At 36.2% G+C, this 19,746-nt stretch overlaps 1 protein-coding gene across 6 annotated transcripts in view; it reads right to left on the reverse strand.

The window, feature by feature from the left end:
* PSEN1 (presenilin 1) overlaps window positions 1–19,746 on the reverse strand; it is a 24,911-nt gene continuing 5,165 nt past the window's right edge. For 5 of the 6 annotated variants that reach the window (XM_064658222.1, XM_064658224.1, XM_064658223.1 and 2 more), the window contains exons 3-11: window positions 17,220–17,476; window positions 15,737–15,878; window positions 12,055–12,122; window positions 10,457–10,677; window positions 8,494–8,592; window positions 7,120–7,206; window positions 6,098–6,271; window positions 4,506–4,624; window positions 1–4,186 (exon numbers count right to left, since the gene is read on the reverse strand). In XM_064658222.1, the coding sequence (XP_064514292.1) occupies window positions 4,031–4,186; window positions 4,506–4,624; window positions 6,098–6,271; window positions 7,120–7,206; window positions 8,494–8,592; window positions 10,457–10,677; window positions 12,055–12,122; window positions 15,737–15,878; window positions 17,220–17,476 (1,323 nt within the window). In that variant the 3' untranslated portion in view covers window positions 1–4,030. Of the gene's footprint in view, window positions 4,187–4,505; window positions 4,625–6,097; window positions 6,272–7,119; window positions 7,207–8,493; window positions 8,593–10,456; window positions 10,678–12,054; window positions 12,123–15,736; window positions 15,879–17,219; window positions 17,477–18,854; window positions 19,014–19,746 lie in introns of those variants that run through there. The other variant, XM_064658226.1, reaches the window with a different exon arrangement.

Below are 19,746 nucleotides of genomic sequence, written 5' to 3' on the forward strand. Positions count from 1 at the left end.
TCAGGATCCATGCAACTTTTATTTTAATGATTAGACAAATACAGGAAAATTTGCAATAATCTATCAAAACCATATCTTATCAAGAACCGGAAAGGTGTTTAAAAAACATTCACATTCAATTCAGGTTATGTACAAACCAGTGTCTGTAAAAAAGAAAACAGCAAATACTTTGAATGTAAAAGAATTCCATTCTAGTTCACGTTTCAACATTTCCAATGACCAAGCTACCACTGAGATACAATCACAGTGCAGACATGTTCCACAGTCTACTAAACTTGCTTCAACAGCACTGCCAAAACTAATTTTTGAAATAAAGCATTTTGAGAAGTTTTGTTGTACAGTACCATCCACCCAAAATTTACTTCTGCATATTTAATCCTTGACTGCACTAGTGGCAGAAGAGTTGTCATCTACAGGTCTGGAGTACATGTATCTATATCTCCATAGGTACAGATATATATCTATATATCCAAGAAGCACCAGTTTCCTATGCCTGAAATAGCCTGTGTCTGCTTTGTACATTTAGGAGATCAGTCATTTTTAGTGGAGCACAGCCCTTGATTATTTGGCTTAAAGAAGTCATCATCCACCCAGCCAGAACTATCCTGAATGTGTTGCAGTATCATGTGCTTACACCTTCAAGATGCACCTCACACAGATGGCACTGAATTTGAGTGTGGCCATAGTAGCCAGACATAGATATGACAGTATCATATGCTTTGCTGTAAGACCAGCTTCCATGGGTCTCTTTTTCTTTGCCCTGGATTAAATCCCCCAACAGAAAAAGAAAAAAAAAGAAAAAAAAAAAGGAGAAATGGATGTGGCTGGATTTTAGGAAAATCTGTAATTTGTTATGATGTTTTCTCATTTATATATTTATTTGGAGCTCAGCCAAAAAAGGAGACTTATCATTGACATAAGCTGAAAGGAGAGAGAAAGCTACCAAGATACCCAGTATGAACACTGAAACAGTCACAAAACAGTTACCCCCAGTCTGCTTGAGCACAAAGGAGATGAATCCAGCTGCTAGGGTTACACAATAGTTCTTTCAGAGGTACAGTCTAATGTGCTGTCATTAACATACTAATTTAATAATAATAAAAACTCTCTCAAAAGTGCAGACTACTTATCAGAAGTCTTTCAGTTATAACAATCTAACCAAGATGAATCATGATCTCAGATCAGTGTTTCAAGACAAAGAAGAGAAATGTGACACAACCTTTGCATTTGTGTAGTAACAACCCAAATGCAAACAAAAACTACTGTCAACTGAACCTTATATGGACCCAGGTACTGAGATAATCTTTAGTTGCAAGATCTCATTTGAAACATAAGCTACCGTGACTTGGCCTAAGAGGGCAGATCTAGAAAATTTAATATGGTTTCTGAAGGTGTATTAAGACCTGATAATAAGCAGTGTACTTTAACATACCGTTGCCTAGGCTCGAAAAACAATTTCCTTTCTGAACTTATTTTGAGATTCAAACATAAACTTGAACAGTTTCTATGAATACAAATTTAATACTCTCCACCACTGTCACTCTACACTAGCTCAGAAACTGCAGGATAACAGAAGCGCCTCTGGGGAGTGGAAGACTGGCAATTTAGTGCTTGAAAGTTCTGAGCTCTTCCTTGGGTTGTACATTCAAACATATGAAAAGGCTTTTGTGTATTTCTATAGATTCTAAAGCAACTCTTAATGGAGCTAGTGCTCCCATGGTGCATATTGAAGCCAAAAAAGAAATACGAGAGATGACTGCTGCATTTAAGTAAGAACCCTTAACTGAGAGCTGGCTCAAATATGCAAAGAAATGTCACTGATGCCAACTCTTAGCAATCCTGTTCTATACAATGAAACTATGGCTGGGATGTCCAATAAAATACACAAGGGAATTTTTTTAGATATAATGCTCAGGAAAGGGACAAGTTACAATGGTATAAAACCAACTCAAAGTCTCATAAAAAAAAACCCCAAAACACCACAAAAAACAAACAAACAAAAAATGACAGAAAACCCCCAAAAACCCCAAACAACCAACCTGTTTTAAGTCAGACTTCATTGCAGCAAAATATGGAACAGTGATATAAGCTAGAAAACACGAACAAGTTTGACTTGAAAAGTCACTGTAAGTAATTCTGATATGGTTAGTTTATTAATGCTATCCAAGATGAATCAGAACACAAATGAGATGAATAAGAGTACTTCAGATGAGACAAGACAATACATTTTATGAAAATATAAGTGCTAACACTATAGTTAGCAAGTCATACTAGAAAAGAAACATACATTATCAAGGACAATCAAAGAAAGCCTTTCTTGGTTTTAAAGCAGATTTACACATTACAGCCTTTCTTCCTTTATTTGGGCAATGGTTGGTGAGCATCTTTGACGTTTCAGTCCTTTGAATCTATAGGCACTGAAACAAAACCCCGGAAAAAAGGTAAAAGGAGCTAGTGTCAGGATTTTGACAGTTGTTCTACTTGGCAAGGACTCCAGTATGAAGATGCAAGTAAAATGGAATGCCCATCCACTCCCTATGCTTCCCAAGGAAAAAATTACTTGTACAGAGTAAGAGTCTATGGCAAAACCAACTTCATCTCACACAAGTCTCATTTCCACACAATTATTCATAAACAAGTTCTTCCAAATGAAGAAGACAACAGAGTTGATCAGTTTTAAGGTTTCAATAGATTCTTCTCCTTGTAAGAAGTTCAAAATCTGCTATCTTCTTTTCAGTGATATTGTCTTTCATTTCTCCAATCTTCAGTTCCTCATGGGAGAGGTAATTAAAGTGAAGAAGGTCACAAATTTTGCTCCTTCGTAACTTTTAGCAATGTCTCCCCTAACTTAAGTATGCTCACCGATAAAGATACTGCACCAAAAAAATCCCTGTCCAGCCTCAGGTGTTAAGACAGCTGAGTGACCAATACTTCAGGTCAACAGAACTCTAAACCATGTTTTTGACGATGAAGAATTTCCGTGATGCATTAGAAGTGCTTTTAATAGCACTCTGATATCTAGATCTGGCAAGCTAAACTTTATCTGGGATTGCTGCAAATGTCTACTTATTTCAGAAGAATTTCAATAGAGGGAACATACAGCAACAATGCAGTCCGTGCTGTTAGACACTACTTTCAAATGCAGGGTTTGAAATGGTGTTCTAGCAAAATGATTTGCAAGAGCACAAAGAATAAGTCCTGAAATTGTTTTTTAATGTAGTTTATTAACCTTTTAAAATATAAGATCCAAATTAGGACCTTATAATCTTCTAATGCCAAATAATTCAGTCCAAGTCTAAGCAGCTACATAAACTGGAGCAGGTGTACAGAAGGTGCACTCCATGCTTGAGAATACAAGTATTAAAACTGAGAAGAGGTTCTGGTTCCAGTGTGGAAAAAAAAAAAAGCTTTTAAATTTACTAAACCAAACACGCTCAGGCACAGAGGCTATGAAATCATGGAGCACTCTTAGAGTGACAGTACTTTCTCCCTTTGTCAAATTGCTACAAAGTCCTTTCTTGTTACATAAAGCAGAGTCAGGACTCTACTGTCAAAAAATCACTGTTGAAGAAGTCCAGATTGGGTTCTCTCTCTTCAAGCAGTTACAGGGACACGTTCCATGTGATTCATCAGCTTCCTCTGTTAACATCAAGGAAGTCCTGAGCACCCTTAATGCTGTGAAAACAATCAACCTGTGGTAAGAGATCATACTGCTGGTGGAAGCATTAGCAATTTTCACACAGGTGGTCCTTACCAGAGATATGTATATCAGAAAACCTCTGATATAATAGCACCTGGTTTAGACTGGCCATCAGGAAGGAGCCACTTTCACACAGGAAAATTCATTTGGTGCCCAGTGCAGCAGCTGTCTCAGGAAAAAAACCAAACCAAAAACCACCATCGGAAGAAGTTGTAATGATTCAGGCTTGGAATCTTGAGTAATTAACTTCCATCTCACTTGAGAACTGAGAGAAAAACATTTTTTCTTCTCCCGGATTTGCTACAAATACCCATTCCAGCATCAAGTCTGCTAGATATAAAACTGATGGAATGCTAGCTGGTCCATAAAGGGTTGCACCAGGTTATCTGTAGCAAAGTAAAAAACTAGCCCGAAGGTTATGGAGATCGGAAGAGCTGGTAAGGCCTTCTTAAAGATGGCAAGAAGCAGAAGTGTAAGGCACAGACCCTGAGGGGGAGGAAAAAAAAACAAAACACAAAAAACATACAGAGAAATTAGGAAACTCTGACAAGCAAAAGATTATATATATACATATATATATATATATAAACATGACTGCCACAGAAATAAAAGATACAGTTTATGCCTTCCTAAACTAAAGGCTTAAGTGACAGACATACAGCCATTGAAAATCACAGCTAAAGTCCTCATCGGTTTTCAGTCTGGCCACCGAATAAACAAAATGGAAGACAAAATGTTGCAGTTATGACTTTGTCCCTGATGAACAATAGAAACTATTCCTATTATAATATTACATTATACTCACAATTAATATGGCTACAAAACATGCTAAAGTTGTATTCCAGTCCCCACTTGCTGTTGCAGAGGCTTTGCCAACAAGGACACTGTAGAAAATGAAGTCTCCTAAACCTAGTTTTACCCCTCCTGCAAAGTGAACACATGGCAGCATTAAGTATCAATCTACTAATATTACACATCAGTAACTGTCAAAGAAAAATGCAGATTTACATTAACTATTAACGAGACTTGATAAAAATAACATTTTATTTTCAAAATTAGTACCACTCCTGAATCAAGCAATAAACTCATGTGAAACAAGATGGATTAGAAATACTCCACTACTTAATTAATTCATCCTATAATTTGAATTTTCATATATTCCCGGTCTCCTGGACATATAAATGCAATATATACAAACTCAGATATTTGTAATTATATTTGTGGAGGGGTGTCTACTTCGTGTTGTCTTGTCATATTCAACAGAATATTGAAGTGCAATTCCTTTAAGCTGGCTGAGGGAGGGGAAAAACAAATAAATCCCTTATAATGATGTTTAATTTGCCAGTTAGAAACCTACACACAGCAAAACATTCCACTGCTTTCCCAATTTTCCTACAGAATTCTTAAGAAGGTAGCTCTTAACAGTACTTGTGTGTAATTACAAAGCATATAACAGAGACAAAAACTCAACATACTTAGTCTAAAACGTGAGGTTTAAGAAAATTCGTGATTTAATATCTTATTCTTCTAAACAGTAACTACCATCTTAGCAACAACTCTGCAAGCAAAATACTCAGTTATTTCTGCAAGCACCACAAAACTTCTTGAATGCCAGTTCACTGTCTGAGCTTTTAGTACAAGATATTAACTAAGAAAGGCCAACACCAGGTGATCAGCTGTTTTTATTTGGCCTATTGATTACTTTGTCACCTGACTACAGTCCAGCCCAAAACTCACTTCAGAGTTCCAAGAGGAATTCAGAACATCAAAACAGAGGTATATGCCTGCTTAAATATTGGGAAAAAAAAAAAAAGAAGAAAAAAAAAAGGAAAAAATGAGGAAAAAATGGATAAAAGAAAAATGGCAACCCTACTCTCTTTTAACAGGCCTCCAATAAATGTCTAGAACAATGCAGTCATGAAAAGCTCGTAAGCACTAAAACACCCTTCAACTGCTGAAACATTGCTTTCTACAGAGTGGATAACAGTAGTTTAATCTTGAGACAAAAAAAAAAAAGGGTAATGACTGCATTTACAGGGCCTGTAATCCAAAAGAAGTGATACACAGCAGAACACTGCATGAAAAAGACAGAAACTAATGCAACTGACTGTATAATGGTCTGAAAACAGCTCATGCTATTAAAGTTTTGAGCCTGTGCATCAAATTAAAGAGCAATTTGGCCAATATCACACATTCCTGCAGCAAACCCAAATGCTATCAAAAAGCAATGCAATCTATTTCTATGAGGCATATCAGGATTGATCATGAGCAGTGAGGATGGTTATGATCTTCAGCTTGCTATTAGCTCACAGCATGGTGTATCTGTGCAGTGAGGATGACTAAGACTGTCTAGATTCAGATTTAGTAAGTTTTTCAGACACAGTACTCCATACTCACGTTCTTCAGGGTCTTCACTTGTTTGAGAGTTGCTGGGCAGAGCCTGAACAGCAGCACGCGATTCAGGTGTTGATTCAATGGGTCCTATTCTATTGTCTCTTTGTTGCTGCCATTCCTGACTAAAGCCACCATCATCTGCTTCAGCATCTTCATTCTGAGTCTGCCTTGCCGGAGCTCAAAGGAAGAAAGGCATTTAAGACCTCCTCCAAAAATTTGCCATCTAAAACATGAAAATCTCTCCACATGTAAGGTCATAGCAGAATGAGGAAAAAAGAGGTATGCCATAATATTTAGCAACATCTAACACGGACACACATGATCACAAGACATCTTCACTTAGGATTTTAATACTTATTGAAACAATCAGGAGTCAATATCCACTCTGCAGTCACAGCATCTACATGCTGTACTCAAGCCCTAGTACTCAGGAGTACTTCCACATAACAGTGGAAGTTCTGTGGTGACCTAACTTAAAGATCACAATTTAAGGAATAAACTCTCATCTAATATTTCAGTAGCTTGTTTAGTCAGTACTGACAGCTTAATTTTCCAGTAGAATACAAAACTTTACTGAAAGTTAACATATACATAGATGCCTTCAAGCATGTTCAATTCTGAAACCCTACTCTGCTTTAATAACACACATAAATAAATAAACCCCATGTTTTTAAACACTAGCTGCATAGCCAAGAGGGCTAGACACATTTCTGCTTAATATAAATGGGTTTGTATTATACCATATCTTCCCAATTTGACAAAGAATTAAGCTCTGTCAATAGCTGGCTATTGGAAGTAATTTCAACATCAACACCATGGAACCCAGAAAAACAAATGCAATAACATTAACAGCACAAAAAATAAGCAATTTTTGAAGTCCTGACAGATTCATCATTCCTAATTAGGTCTCCATGCTTTCACTCCTCTACAGCAACCAGGACACTTAACACACTAGAAGATAAATATCCATAAACATGTATTCCAATAAAGTGACAATTATAAAGGCTTGTCAAAGAAAAACTCACCTTGTTTATCATAAGTGGAGTTTTTGGAAGCTTTCCGTTGGGCTTCTGGATCTTCCTCAGCCATGTTCACTAGCCATATCATTGTTGCTATTTAAAAGAAAAAAACCAACACAACAGCATAGCTTATCATATCTTCAGATGTATGCAATTCTGAGATAAAACGGATTGATGCTAACACTTTCTCATTTTTCGTGGGGTTTTTTGATACAACATCCTTCTCCAACAGGCACTTTCAGTAAAGCACAGTAATATCTGGAACACAGCCAGTACCAACTACAACACACATTTACAGAATTTGGTGAATAAAATTTTATTCTTACTAGATGTTGAAAAAAATGGCAACAGCTGTTGCCAGAGAAATTACTTCTGTATATGAGGCTCACTCTGAAAATCTGAATCAACAATTTCTTTACCTTTTTTTCATTAATCAGTGCTTTTATCTGCAAGTAAAAAGGTCTATTAACACTGGAACTGAGTTATGTCAACTCAGAGGCAGCATCTGCATCAAAGTTAATTGTTCTCTGCCTCCACCATCATAAAATATTCTCCAATCTGGAGGTAACGACGTACTGTCAAACTTAAATGGTGTATTTCAACTCAGGTTTGTGGTTTCTCAGCGTGAACCTCTCCTCTCACAAAAGAGAGTAACAGGCAGCTATGCACAGTACAAGTAAAACACAGCAAGAGTAACAGATAGAGAAACCCCTCTCTTTTCTCCAGTGTAGGCTTGTCCCTGAAGCAGTCAGTCTACAGCACACTTCCTGCTTCCAAATAGAGGCCTGTCAGGAGCACCAGTAGCATCATGACTTATGATTAGCTTACTCCACTGTTTATCCATATGATTCCACCCAGCAATATGGAACTTCAAAACCAGTGGAATTATGTACTAACTGATACACAGGTCATAACAGCAAATTTAATTCAGTAGGTTATTTTTCACAGCTGCAGGGAGAAACAACGTACCAAAAAAGACAAGCCCTGGAGAAAATAGTCCTGTAAACAAATCTCTTCCTAGCAATTTCTCACATTCATTATAGTAATACCCAGGTTATTTAAGCACTGAAACCTGATATTTTCTGAAAACAAGTACTGCCTTTGAATAGGTTTAATACACAGCCTAATGACATGTTACTATGTCCAAAACAAGATCTGTTACCATTCTTTCTGTTTGCATTTTGTAACAAAATATTTCTGGGTTTTATCTTGAAACATCTTAGTCAAATGATGAATCAAATTTCTGAGTCAACAGTGAAAGGAAAACTGAGGCCCAAGTGAATGGACCAAGAATTTCAGCTGAAAAACATCTTATTAAAACACAGAAAAATGAGAAAATCACTTCAGCTAAGTGGGTGATTGCAAGTTTAATGTACTTACAGGAGTAAATAAGTGCTGGAAAGAGAGTTTCATTTCTCTCTTGAGCTGTTTCAACTAGCATACGAAGAGGACCTTTAGGACATAGGACAGCAACCAAATCTGAAAGGAAGGGTGAACAGATCTTATATCACCACAGACATACTTAAAAGAAGCTTTTCTCTATAACACTTGCAGAGACTTGTAATAAAGTAAAATGCACCCTGGACATAGGCTTCCAAGACAGTCACTGGCCACAGCTTAGCATCCTACAGGAATACTTTTTAATATTCTCAGTTATACAATCTATTTTACATATTACTATAATATGTATACAAGTTTAAAAACATATTTCTCACTTAAGATATTATATTAACTGGAAATGAATCTGTCTATCTGTTGACTTGCAAGTAATTCAAGAAAGCTACTATTCAACTAACACCTTGGAAATACCCAAGCTTGCTTTCTATTATCAAAGCTTTTTGTAACCTAAGTTTAATGCTAAAACAAATTTTAAGAGAGCAGGCGAGGCCTACATGACTTCTACGAAGTTGGCATATTTGGTGAGAGAGTTCTAACATTGCTACTACCCTTTGCAGTTGTCCACTCACCATATGTCTTTAAATTCATTTGAAACTAAATCTGACACTGAAAGGAAGAGCTTACTTGTCAGGAGCTGTATGTTGCACAGAGTAGGCCTTCTGCACCTGAGCTAACTGCCCTGGCACCACTGCTGGTCCCACTCAAGTAAAGAATTCTTGGGGTGGGGTCACAGGCTTTGAAACTGACATCCCTTTACTCACAACAACTGCATTATGGCCTTGGAACTTTATTTCAAAAGTAATTCTGTTTTGCTGTCACTGAATAAAGGCTGAATGCTTGAAATACTCAGATTTGTTCCCGTCATATAAAGGGTGGAAGTGGGGATGGGAAGGTTTTCTCAATGTGTCTTGTGATCCACAAGCATACACACAAGGGACAACGTCCCTTCATCTGAAGAAACAGGGCACTTAAGGAGTACACTGAGGTATCAGAGCTAAGCAAATCTTATTAACCCTTGCACTTAAAACTTAACAGATTCTCAGTCTTTATCATTATCAGTGACTTTGAGAGTACACATCCATCACACTTACATGTTTCCAAGAAAATTCAAATTATGAGCATATCTTTACTTAGATATAATGTTTTAATTATGTCTAAGTAATTGAATTTTAGTCTTGCCTGTGAATTAAATCAGTATTTGGGATAGTGATTTTCTTACCAAAACTACCCAGTGCCCCCTACAGCTTTATGAAGAAACTACATCTTGGTTTTTCTCAGTCATCCTTCTGAAAAAGGGCAGTATGTGATAATTCTAACAATTTTCTTTAATTAAAAAAAAGAAGCCAAGGAAACAAGTCTCACAACTATATCCTTCTAAATGTAAAATGACTTTGAGCAATGCAAACTGTCCTTAATCCTTCCTTGCTTCCTTCTCATTATATTATCAGGCAAGGATCAGGTTTTGTTTCTATGTCCACAAATTTGAGCAATTCATAGGTTGGGCAGATCTCTACTTGTATGGAATTGTACACAAAAAATAAGCTCCTAAATTCTGAATGTACAAGAGGTTCCAAGGATTCTTGGGGAAAATGAGAAGTGGAAAGTTCTCCCCCTTCATAGAAGAGATCAAAATAGAAACGTAGGTCTCATCTCCTCCTCTCTTGAATTACTTCAATTCTCCTTCCCAAAGAATCTAATGAGTCCAAGAAACATGAAGAAAGATGGCACCATACAGTCACAAAAAGCCCTCAGCTGGAGGGATCTGATCTCAGTTTAGATCATGACCTTATTTCTGAAGTCTGTAATCACCTTATCTGCTACTTTGGATGACGCCCACACACACTCTTTTTCTTTTTTTAAGGTCTAGTCAGACAAGTGGAAAAGTTACGGAATAAAAGAAATTCCTGCCATAGTACCCATTACTATGCCTTGCCCCAAAACTTACCATACACTGAAATGACAGCCAGGATAAGCCACGCAGTCCATTCAGGAAGGTACTTAATGAACACCAAGGCCATGAGAGCACTTATCATAATGAGATATGCTTGCTGGAGCCGAAGTGGACCCTTCCAATGGATACAAATCATTCCCACAACACCAAAGTTCCAGATCATTAGTGCCACCGTAATGTAATCCATGGCAACATTATACGTCTTAAAAACTTCACTAAAAAAAATGAAAATAACATGGACTGCATTTGCTTAAAACAACAGAAACAAAATACAGATGCAAGCCTCAGAATATCTTTTAAGAGATTTTCAGATTAAATGTAATGGCACAAATGTAAAATTCTCTCTCCAATTAGTACTTAACTATTCTTCACAATTGGGATAATTTTACCAGTGTTTTCTTCACACCACCTCTCACTTTTCCTAAATGTTCTATTTCCTTCTCAATCAAAGCAGAAATTGACAGGAAAGGACATTATTGCAAAATCAGTCATTTTGATTATGTTCTTAATTTATAAAAATCAGAATAATCAGAACCTATGAGGTTATAATGGATCTTTAAAGGCATGCAAACAGATCTCTCTCTACTTATGTGCTGCATAGAGAATGCTTTGCTAAAAGTATTATACATGGTTATTCTATTTTGTTCCTCACCACACAGTAAAAAGCTTTATTTTTGGATGAGCCATGTCACTGTCATACCAAATATTAAAAACTAATTACGACCCTCAATATGTAAAAGCAAAATAGACAAATACGTTGTCACCAAGTCACAGGTGACTTCACTGACGCAAGGAAGAAATGGTTGTGATGGTTTTTTGCAGATTCTGCTGCAACCAGATCATCAAGCCACTAAGAACCCTATAATTTGCATAATACTTTCCCCCAGGAAATTTGTCTTCTGTAGTTGTCAGTTGACCTTGGAGAAGTACACTGTTAACAGGATGTCTCTTACTGTCATAATGTATAATTGGCTTACAAACTCACTCACTGAACACACTGAGTGCCCTCAGTCACTGAACTTCTACAAAAGTGAGGCAGCAGGGACAGATACAGGAATTGCCTCGTATTTCAAGTTATTGTTAAGGTTAGAGAAAGTATTGACCAAAAGAGGCATCACAGATCACTTTTAGCAAAAATCAGTGACTGAAGGAACATCATTTTCTCCTCCCAAAGACCAAATTAAGTAAGTTTCTTCAGAGAGAAGTGTATTTGTCATCAAGTGGGATAAAAATATACACAGGATAGTAATTTCATGACATAACTCTAGATACAAACCCAGATCAGGTTGTTCATTTTAGACAATACCAAATATTATGGACAACTTTTCTTGATGTCTGGACAAAGGCATGCTTCTAAATTTGAAAAGAAAAGCACTGAATATATTTTGGTGAGATAGTAGATTCTTTTCAGCCAGCTCTTTTCCACCACTCCCATGCAAACAGCCTTTGCATATACAGCCCAGCATCAAAGCAGTTTATTGCAATAGGTTACTCACAGTCATTCTTCTTAAGATTCAAAGCCTAGCTCTAGAATAAATACATATGTAAGATGATAAAAGAAAAACAGCATATTAATGCTTTAGTTCACTTACCCCAGGTAGATGAATGAGAAAAAGAAAAGCAGCAAAAGAGAAGAAATGATAAGCCAGCCATGGATCACCTGAAAAAGATACAGATGTTTTTAGACTTGCTATATTAAAGTTAATATATATTAAAAATGCTTTTAAAGTTATTTTACCTTTTGATTAAAGCAAGCAAATGATTTAAGAGATTTCTCTCTTTGGTTGTTGCTAAATTCGTATTTATTGTATTTCAATTTAAACTTATGAATTTTAGGTGACCTGTGGTCTTTCAATAGAGGTTCTTCAGTTCTACTGAAAACTAGTTTGCATATTTTTCGACCATTTTGATACCAGTGGCATGATAACATAGCAGAAATATCCAGAATTAACACAGATGAAAAACATGACTCATTTTTGTGCTGCTCTGATTCCAAACCATTTTCAGAATACAGTTACAGAATTAAAAGCTGGAACCCAGAAAAACCCTCAGCGCTTATCATCAGTGAACAACTACATAAGGATTTCTATATTCTCTATCAGTCATCTATGCATACAATCCCTAATTTTGATATGAGAGCAGACATACATGCCCAACAATTTAATAAAAAAAAGTTCAGCGTCGTACTCAGCAGGGACAAAGATTTAAAGCTGGAAACGACAGGTGCTTAGGCTGTGCACTGACAAAAATGCATACCACTCTTGTGGTATTTACTGTGCAAAACTAAAAAGTAAGATTGAAGAGCCCTTTAACTCCAGTAATCTCTGAACTGAGAACGACAAATATATGTTCAAAGTCCCAGCACAGAATCTCATATATAAAACCTGACCCAGCATTGCAAATAGATAACCAGTCAGAAACAATAATCTAGAAATTAAAGCTGCATAAGGAATTGTGCTTTGAACAGACATGCTAAGTGGAAAATTAACTGGTTAAATTAGCTATATATGTACACCAGATCAAAGTATTCAGAAACTGATAAATAACTGTGTTATCTCTTTGTCCTCTTCTTAAACATGTGTAATAGAATAGATCTTATGTTATAGTTCTTAAAATATTTTGCAAAGGCTAATTTAAAAGCAAAGTCCATATGCACACAGACTAAAAGAATCACATCTATGTGATGCAACCAGGACTTTCTGCCAAATTAAAAATATGGCTATTACAGTTAGTAATTTAGTACATTTAGTCTAATGCTAAATTTTTCATAAGCATTTTTAAAATTCTCAGCAATTTTTGAAACTTTCATTCTTGTCCTTCACACTGCCTTTCAAAACAGGTTCAAATTTAACCTTCAATCTAACAAACCTGTAATTTAACTTCTAATCTCTCAGACTGGCTTTTGCCAATGTGTTCTCAAAAAGACTTAAGAATTTCCAATATGTAATAAAGCATAGTGCCTGTAAAGATGCTGCAGGAAAGCTGCCAAAGTATTGCTTTCAATATGGAAAATTGTCACCACTCAGAGCAAGAAGGAGAAAGAACCATACAAAAGCTGAAGATTGATATGTACCTGAAATAGAACCCAATTTTCCAACAACTTGTGAAGTTACTAAGTAGTGACCTAGGAATAATAATTTTATTTATCTGTAAAATTAGTTGAAAGTATTTAAAGAAAATGGTAAAGAAAGCTGTGCCATGACTTCTATCTGTAGTTCTTCTATTTGTAATATAAGCTCTTAAACTTTCTTATCACTTAAGAAAATAAAATGAATACTAATGTTTCATCCTAAAAAACAGTAAAATGCTAACAGTGTCAAACACCAAGGCCATAGTCCAGCAAACTTTTACACACACGTTGCATAACTACTGTCAACAGTACTAAAGGGGGCAGTTTCAAGAGTTGACCTGAGCTGACATTTTACACAGACATTTGTTTTATCCTCAGTATGCATCTCATTTACTATAGCATTTTCCAGATCACCGGCCTCTTTTCATACCCGTGATTTTTCTAAAGCATTTCTTGTAAGTTTTGGTCAGTGGTTTCCTAGCACGTTACCAGAACAGGTTTGTTGCCTTCTCACTAAAGAATTTTCATTCTTCATTTGACAACAACTTCAACACTAACAGACTGCTGGTACAGATTTGGCTTTGCCTGCTATAACTTGAATAAAAACTAAGGATGAACTGCAGAATGCAGATAATTAAAGTGAGCTACAGCAGTCAGACTTTGGCTAGGCAGACTAAACCAATGAAGAATGTAAAGAATAAGAAATTAAAAAAGCTAATGAAATACAATCCCCTTCAAAGAGGTTTCTGGTTAGATTTAGGAACTAGAATCAGGATCATGCTTAACATATAATATACAGGACAAACATAGGAAACTAACAGCAGTGAAGATGAAGTATTTCCTTTCTTCAAAGGAGTTTTCACATAAAAATCTTGTGAAGATAAGCAAATCATGACTATCAGATGGAGACCTAATGTTCTTTCATTATAAATTTCGTTCCCCATAATCTAGACTATATTCTTCATATAGAACTCCATGTTAAATAGAATTCAATGGACAGATAACTACATTTTACAGCATTCTAATATAGCAGCATAGAAATACTCTGTTAGAAAATCTAAAAATAAAAAATTATTTAATGTAATTAGTATATAATATAACTACAGGAAATATCTGGTATCAAATAATTCTAATTTTTTAGCAGAACAATTATTTTTGCAAGGAGAACATGCCCTGCTTTGTAAGGTCAAGAAGGATGCCAGAAATGTCAAAAGCTTAGTTAACACTTGTTGATGCCTTCAGCACCTGAAGAGAAGCAACTGGCTATTAAGGAACCTAATGAAAGCACATCAGCTATTTGACTTCAACAGAATGAAGAGAATTAGCAGTTTAACAGGAAAACTTTGTCGGTTCAGATTTAACAGCACATTGTGATAAAAGATAAAGTCCATACTTTAAAAATCACTATTCTAAGATGTATGCAGATTCAGGCAAAAATAATTTCCCCAGTCACTCCACAGATACTTTGTAAAGGGGTTTCACACACAGACATGAAGACCAAAACCACTGTTCCCTCTTGAAAACAAAATGGAGTGAAACAAAGCTTTGAATCCCACTGCATGTTTTACAACTATGAAACAGATTAAAGGTCCTGCCTGCATATTGGGGAGTTTTATTAGGCCAAGCCTTATCAAATGGGTCATTAAGACCAAAAAAAACCAGGAATTTTCATACACAACTCCTCCCAGACAAGTGACATTGCAATTATTTATGCTAAGCCTGGACTTGCCTAGATTACATCATTATATGATTGCAGCCTTTCACAAAAGAGCCTTAGAGTCTCTGTGTTTGCTATAAGAATATCGCCTGGCATGTGCAGCCACGCACACATCACACTGATGGAAGACATCTCTACTGGGGACAGGGTGGGGAGAGGGCAGTCCTCAAAAAGCCCCTGAAGAGATTTTAAATTGCAGGTCCAGGCCTGTCCTTTGTATTTCTTGACCACGAAAAGATTTTCGTGCATGAACATTTCAAAAGAATAGAAAGCAATGTCACCCTAATTCTAACTGACAAAACAGATGGCAGTGTTAGCACTGGGCCTTTGCCCAGCTTTGTGTCAAGGGAACAGAAGCCACAAAACTGAAACAGTGAATCCAATCATCAATTCTGCTCCTTTTGCTCAGTCATCCTTGATAACCTTTCATTTTGTTCCATTCTCTAAATAATCTGTACTAATAAATAAAACTAGCACAACTACTTACCTTGTAGCATCTGTATTTGTAAAGCACAACCAAGAGTATGGTCATGACAATGATAACGCTGATCATTATAGCTGCGTTGAGAATTGAATTCAGGGCTCTCTGTCCTACTGTCTCTGTCTCTTCTGTGAAAGGAGTGTAGATGCTACAACAACAAAGAGTCAACTGAAATCACACTGAATGCACAGATGTTTCTGATATACGAGGCCAACATCAAACAAAATTGCAGTAATGTTTCAATTCAGAGCTGTAAAAGCTATTTTCTACCAAGGCAAAATTTGAACAGTGGCGTAGTATCATATCTGGCTAGTTTTAAGTAAAAAAAAAATAATTCCTTACAAGACTTGCTTTTCCTACATTCTTAGATTACTACTATTTTCTACTTTGTAAAGCAAACAAAGCCCAGAACTGCCCCCTGTTTGATATGGCTACTCCCATGTCATGTGTCCTTCCCACTCTCCCATGCCATCACTCATGCTCCAGTCAGTGCAGCTGGAGTTTCAACAGCGTGCCACCTACGGAGTCACCACAGAAGGCTCCCCCAAGTTTTCAACAAAACCATGTTAAGAGTTCAGCTCACTCTTTCCTAAAGAAATACAAACCCCTGGGGAAACTGCTTCACTGCGAGAAGGGAAGGCAAGGCAGGAAGAAAACAGTTATCATAAATAAAACCTCAAAAAAAATTTCTTTGATCAACAACTTTTAAAGTGAAAAAGAACACTGTGTTTTATTGAAACATCTTATGACATACTTATATTATACAAACATTTCAAAACCAAACACACTTTGAATCATTTTATCTAAACGTTTTCACAGTGGAACATTTAGACTGATTTTTAAGGTGCATTCCAACCCCTTAACATTCTATGATTTGCTGCAGTTTCTGACAGGCTCAGTGTTCTTCCTTCATCTCCTTTCTCTCATCAGTTTTCACTAGAATTGCCTTTTTTCCTTCTCAACATTAATATTTTACCAAAATCCCCCCAAAATTTTACACAGTCAACTGCCAGGAAAGTTTCTGTAACTACACCAAAAGTGAACCTCATAAAGTTATATTCCCCTTGCACTTGAATTTTTTTATCAAACAGCATGGGCAAACCAGAACTTGGCACATATGTTATTTCATTTAAACTAGTAGTTTTGTTCCTTTTCCAAAACTTTTGTATTCTAGCAGAGTACAACTGAAATGGCTTTGGCTTAGAATTATTTTATAAATACCACAGGGCATGATGAAGTATTAAAATGAGGACTAGTATCTGAATCAAGCAGTGACAATCAAGATATTATCCCCACTGATCACCAGACAGACAACAAATGTCAATAGTACTGTGAGCATAAGAGTCTGGTCTCTGGAAGGAATAAAACAAAATTATCTTTGGGTTGGAGAAGGGGAAAAGGGAGGCGAGAATTAGACTCTTGAAGAAATGGAGTTTAAAGAAAATTATCTGAGTCCGTTGAAAAGATATGGGAAAAAATTGATACATACAGCTGTCCATCCTTGCGTGTATAAAAGCTGACAGACTTGATAGTTGCCACAACGACCACCATGCAAAGCGTGACAGGTACAAACAACATAATCACATGTTTTGCCCCATATTTCAGTGTCAGCTCTTCATCTTCTTCTTCATCTTGCTCCACCACTTGCTGAATGTTGTTTTGTGGCTGCCCATTGGTCTCAGACTCAGGATGGTCATTTCTTCTGCGCTCACTATGATCATGGCGACGTCTTTCACTGTTGTCATTCTGTAATACATAAAAACCAGTTTCCTCAGCAACTCTCCACAATCATTCTTGTACACTAAGCTAAACATGACCTTGAGGAGGAAACACGTAAGGTAATATTTACTGTCAAGAACACGTGCCACAGCAGGGACTTAACCAGCAGTAATTAACTGCATCACATAATTATCAAAAGAATGGGAGCACAGGGTTAAAAACATCTACATTAAAACCATCAACAATTAAAAGAAGGCTGGTGTCATTTAACAGCCTATGTCACCTTTCCTTTAAACAGAATTTTAAAGGTGAATAGAGACAGACAGCTTTTTCCCTTGGTTCAACTACAGTTGAGACAAGGGTGCATGACAGTAGAATGCCCATAGCTTGACAAGAATTAACTGTATCAATTCCTAAGAATAATGCCAAACAGACATTTATGATCCCCTCTCCATGGAAGTTCCAAGAAAATGTCAACTTCCTTTATTATGTTACTCCCACTACAGTATACTAAGTAGAATATATATTAAAATGGAGTGTCATAGAGGTGTCGTGTTCCCACCTTTTTAATAAAAGAATGACACATAAATGGTGATCAAACTCATGTAATTCTCAGTCTGTATACTGAGATTTGATCCCAAAGTTTTAGTGTGATGAATTAAGCATACAGATTCTTTCTCTCCTTTCCCAAGGATACTACTGTCACATCCTTCCACTGACACTGAAGAAATTCCACCACTCTTGTCAACAAATATGAAAGAGCTGCCTACCGTTCCTAATAGTGCTACATGAAACATCAAGGATATAATTCAAACACAAAGACAGTGGTAAACTTTCAATGGAAGCAAAAGCACAAACTAGGAACATAACCTATAAGTAAATGATCCGGCCTGGTGTCACAAATCTTTCGTACCCTCTTCAAGAAGCCCTACAAGCAGGGGTAATTCACCTTTTATATGTTGTGTGCACATAGAGAACACAACAGGAGAGTGAGCTATGCTTCACCTGTTCTGGACTACAAAGAAACAAAACCATTACCAGACACACTAAACAAGCACTAAATGCAACACTTTATACAGACTACCCATTTATTTAGTGTATTACCATATCCAAAGTCAATGCTGTACTGTTCAAACTCAAGAGGTTTAATACAAGAGATAAAACACAAAGATTTTTGATTCCTTGTAAAATTGAACTCATTTCTTCAGAATTACTTAATCTAAACCAGTTCTGTTTAAATAAGTGCACTGGAAGATACCTTTTGCAATACCTTTAAAATATCACTTCGTTTTAGTAAAATTGATCTAGACATAAGGCATTGAAAATAACCTCCTGAATTTCTCCTTACATATTCTTACTCAGGTAGTTTGTTTCTTAAACATGCAGTGTGTTAAAGTTTAATTACCTGTTCTCAGTAGCATTTCCAAACGTAACTGCTGACTTGTATCTCACTAATTCACTGCAGTTTTTCAATAAATCAATAGTAATTTTGGAAATTCTTTATACAGAATTTTCCAAGCCCCACCTCAGAAAAGATAAGATCCCAACTATACACTCAGGAACTCACAGTGGGGTTTTAAAAGCACTTAAATGATTAAGGAACACAAGTCCCTGGACTTTGAACTGCAAATGCTGACACTGCTAAAACCCTAGTTGAAGCTTTACAACTTCCCCAAGTCATGAAAAATTTACTTTTAAAGAACAGTACAAAGTAACAATGTACACAAAACACTATGCCTATTTATTCATTTTTTTGTGGTATCCTCAGAATCAAGCTCGGCAGAGTTTCAAGATCTGTCCTCTGAGAAAATCTGTTTTATTTTTCAAAGAGTAAATGGAATATAAGAGAAGAAAAAAATAAATTAAACAATTGAAACTAGGAGGCAACCAGATTTTTTGAGTTAAGGTTTTAACCTTAATTTGAATTTAATATCATTAACTTAAAATATGTCCTGAAAAATATCTTGGATGCAATATCATTTCTTACTAAATGAAAGATTTGTTATAAATCACTTGGCATTTTATGTAAAGTCCTCACATACAATTATTGAAAGTCGGAAATGGGAATATGGGAGAATGCATATAAAGGGATCATGTTTAATTAATCTAAAATGTGGCTGCAACTGAACCTTTTTCTGTACAGATCATAGCCCAAATGTAAAATTTTTCACTTTGATAGTAAAATACTCTGTTTCTCTCAGTCTACAAGACAACAATAAACTTAACTGTCTAAACAAACTGCCTAAGATGATCATAACGCGACACCGGAGATGAACAGAGCCTTGGAACACTGCACA

Source organism: Pseudopipra pipra, chromosome 6, assembly GCF_036250125.1.
Source record: "Pseudopipra pipra isolate bDixPip1 chromosome 6, bDixPip1.hap1, whole genome shotgun sequence".
NCBI classification, from domain to species: Eukaryota; Metazoa; Chordata; class Aves; order Passeriformes; family Pipridae; genus Pseudopipra; species Pseudopipra pipra.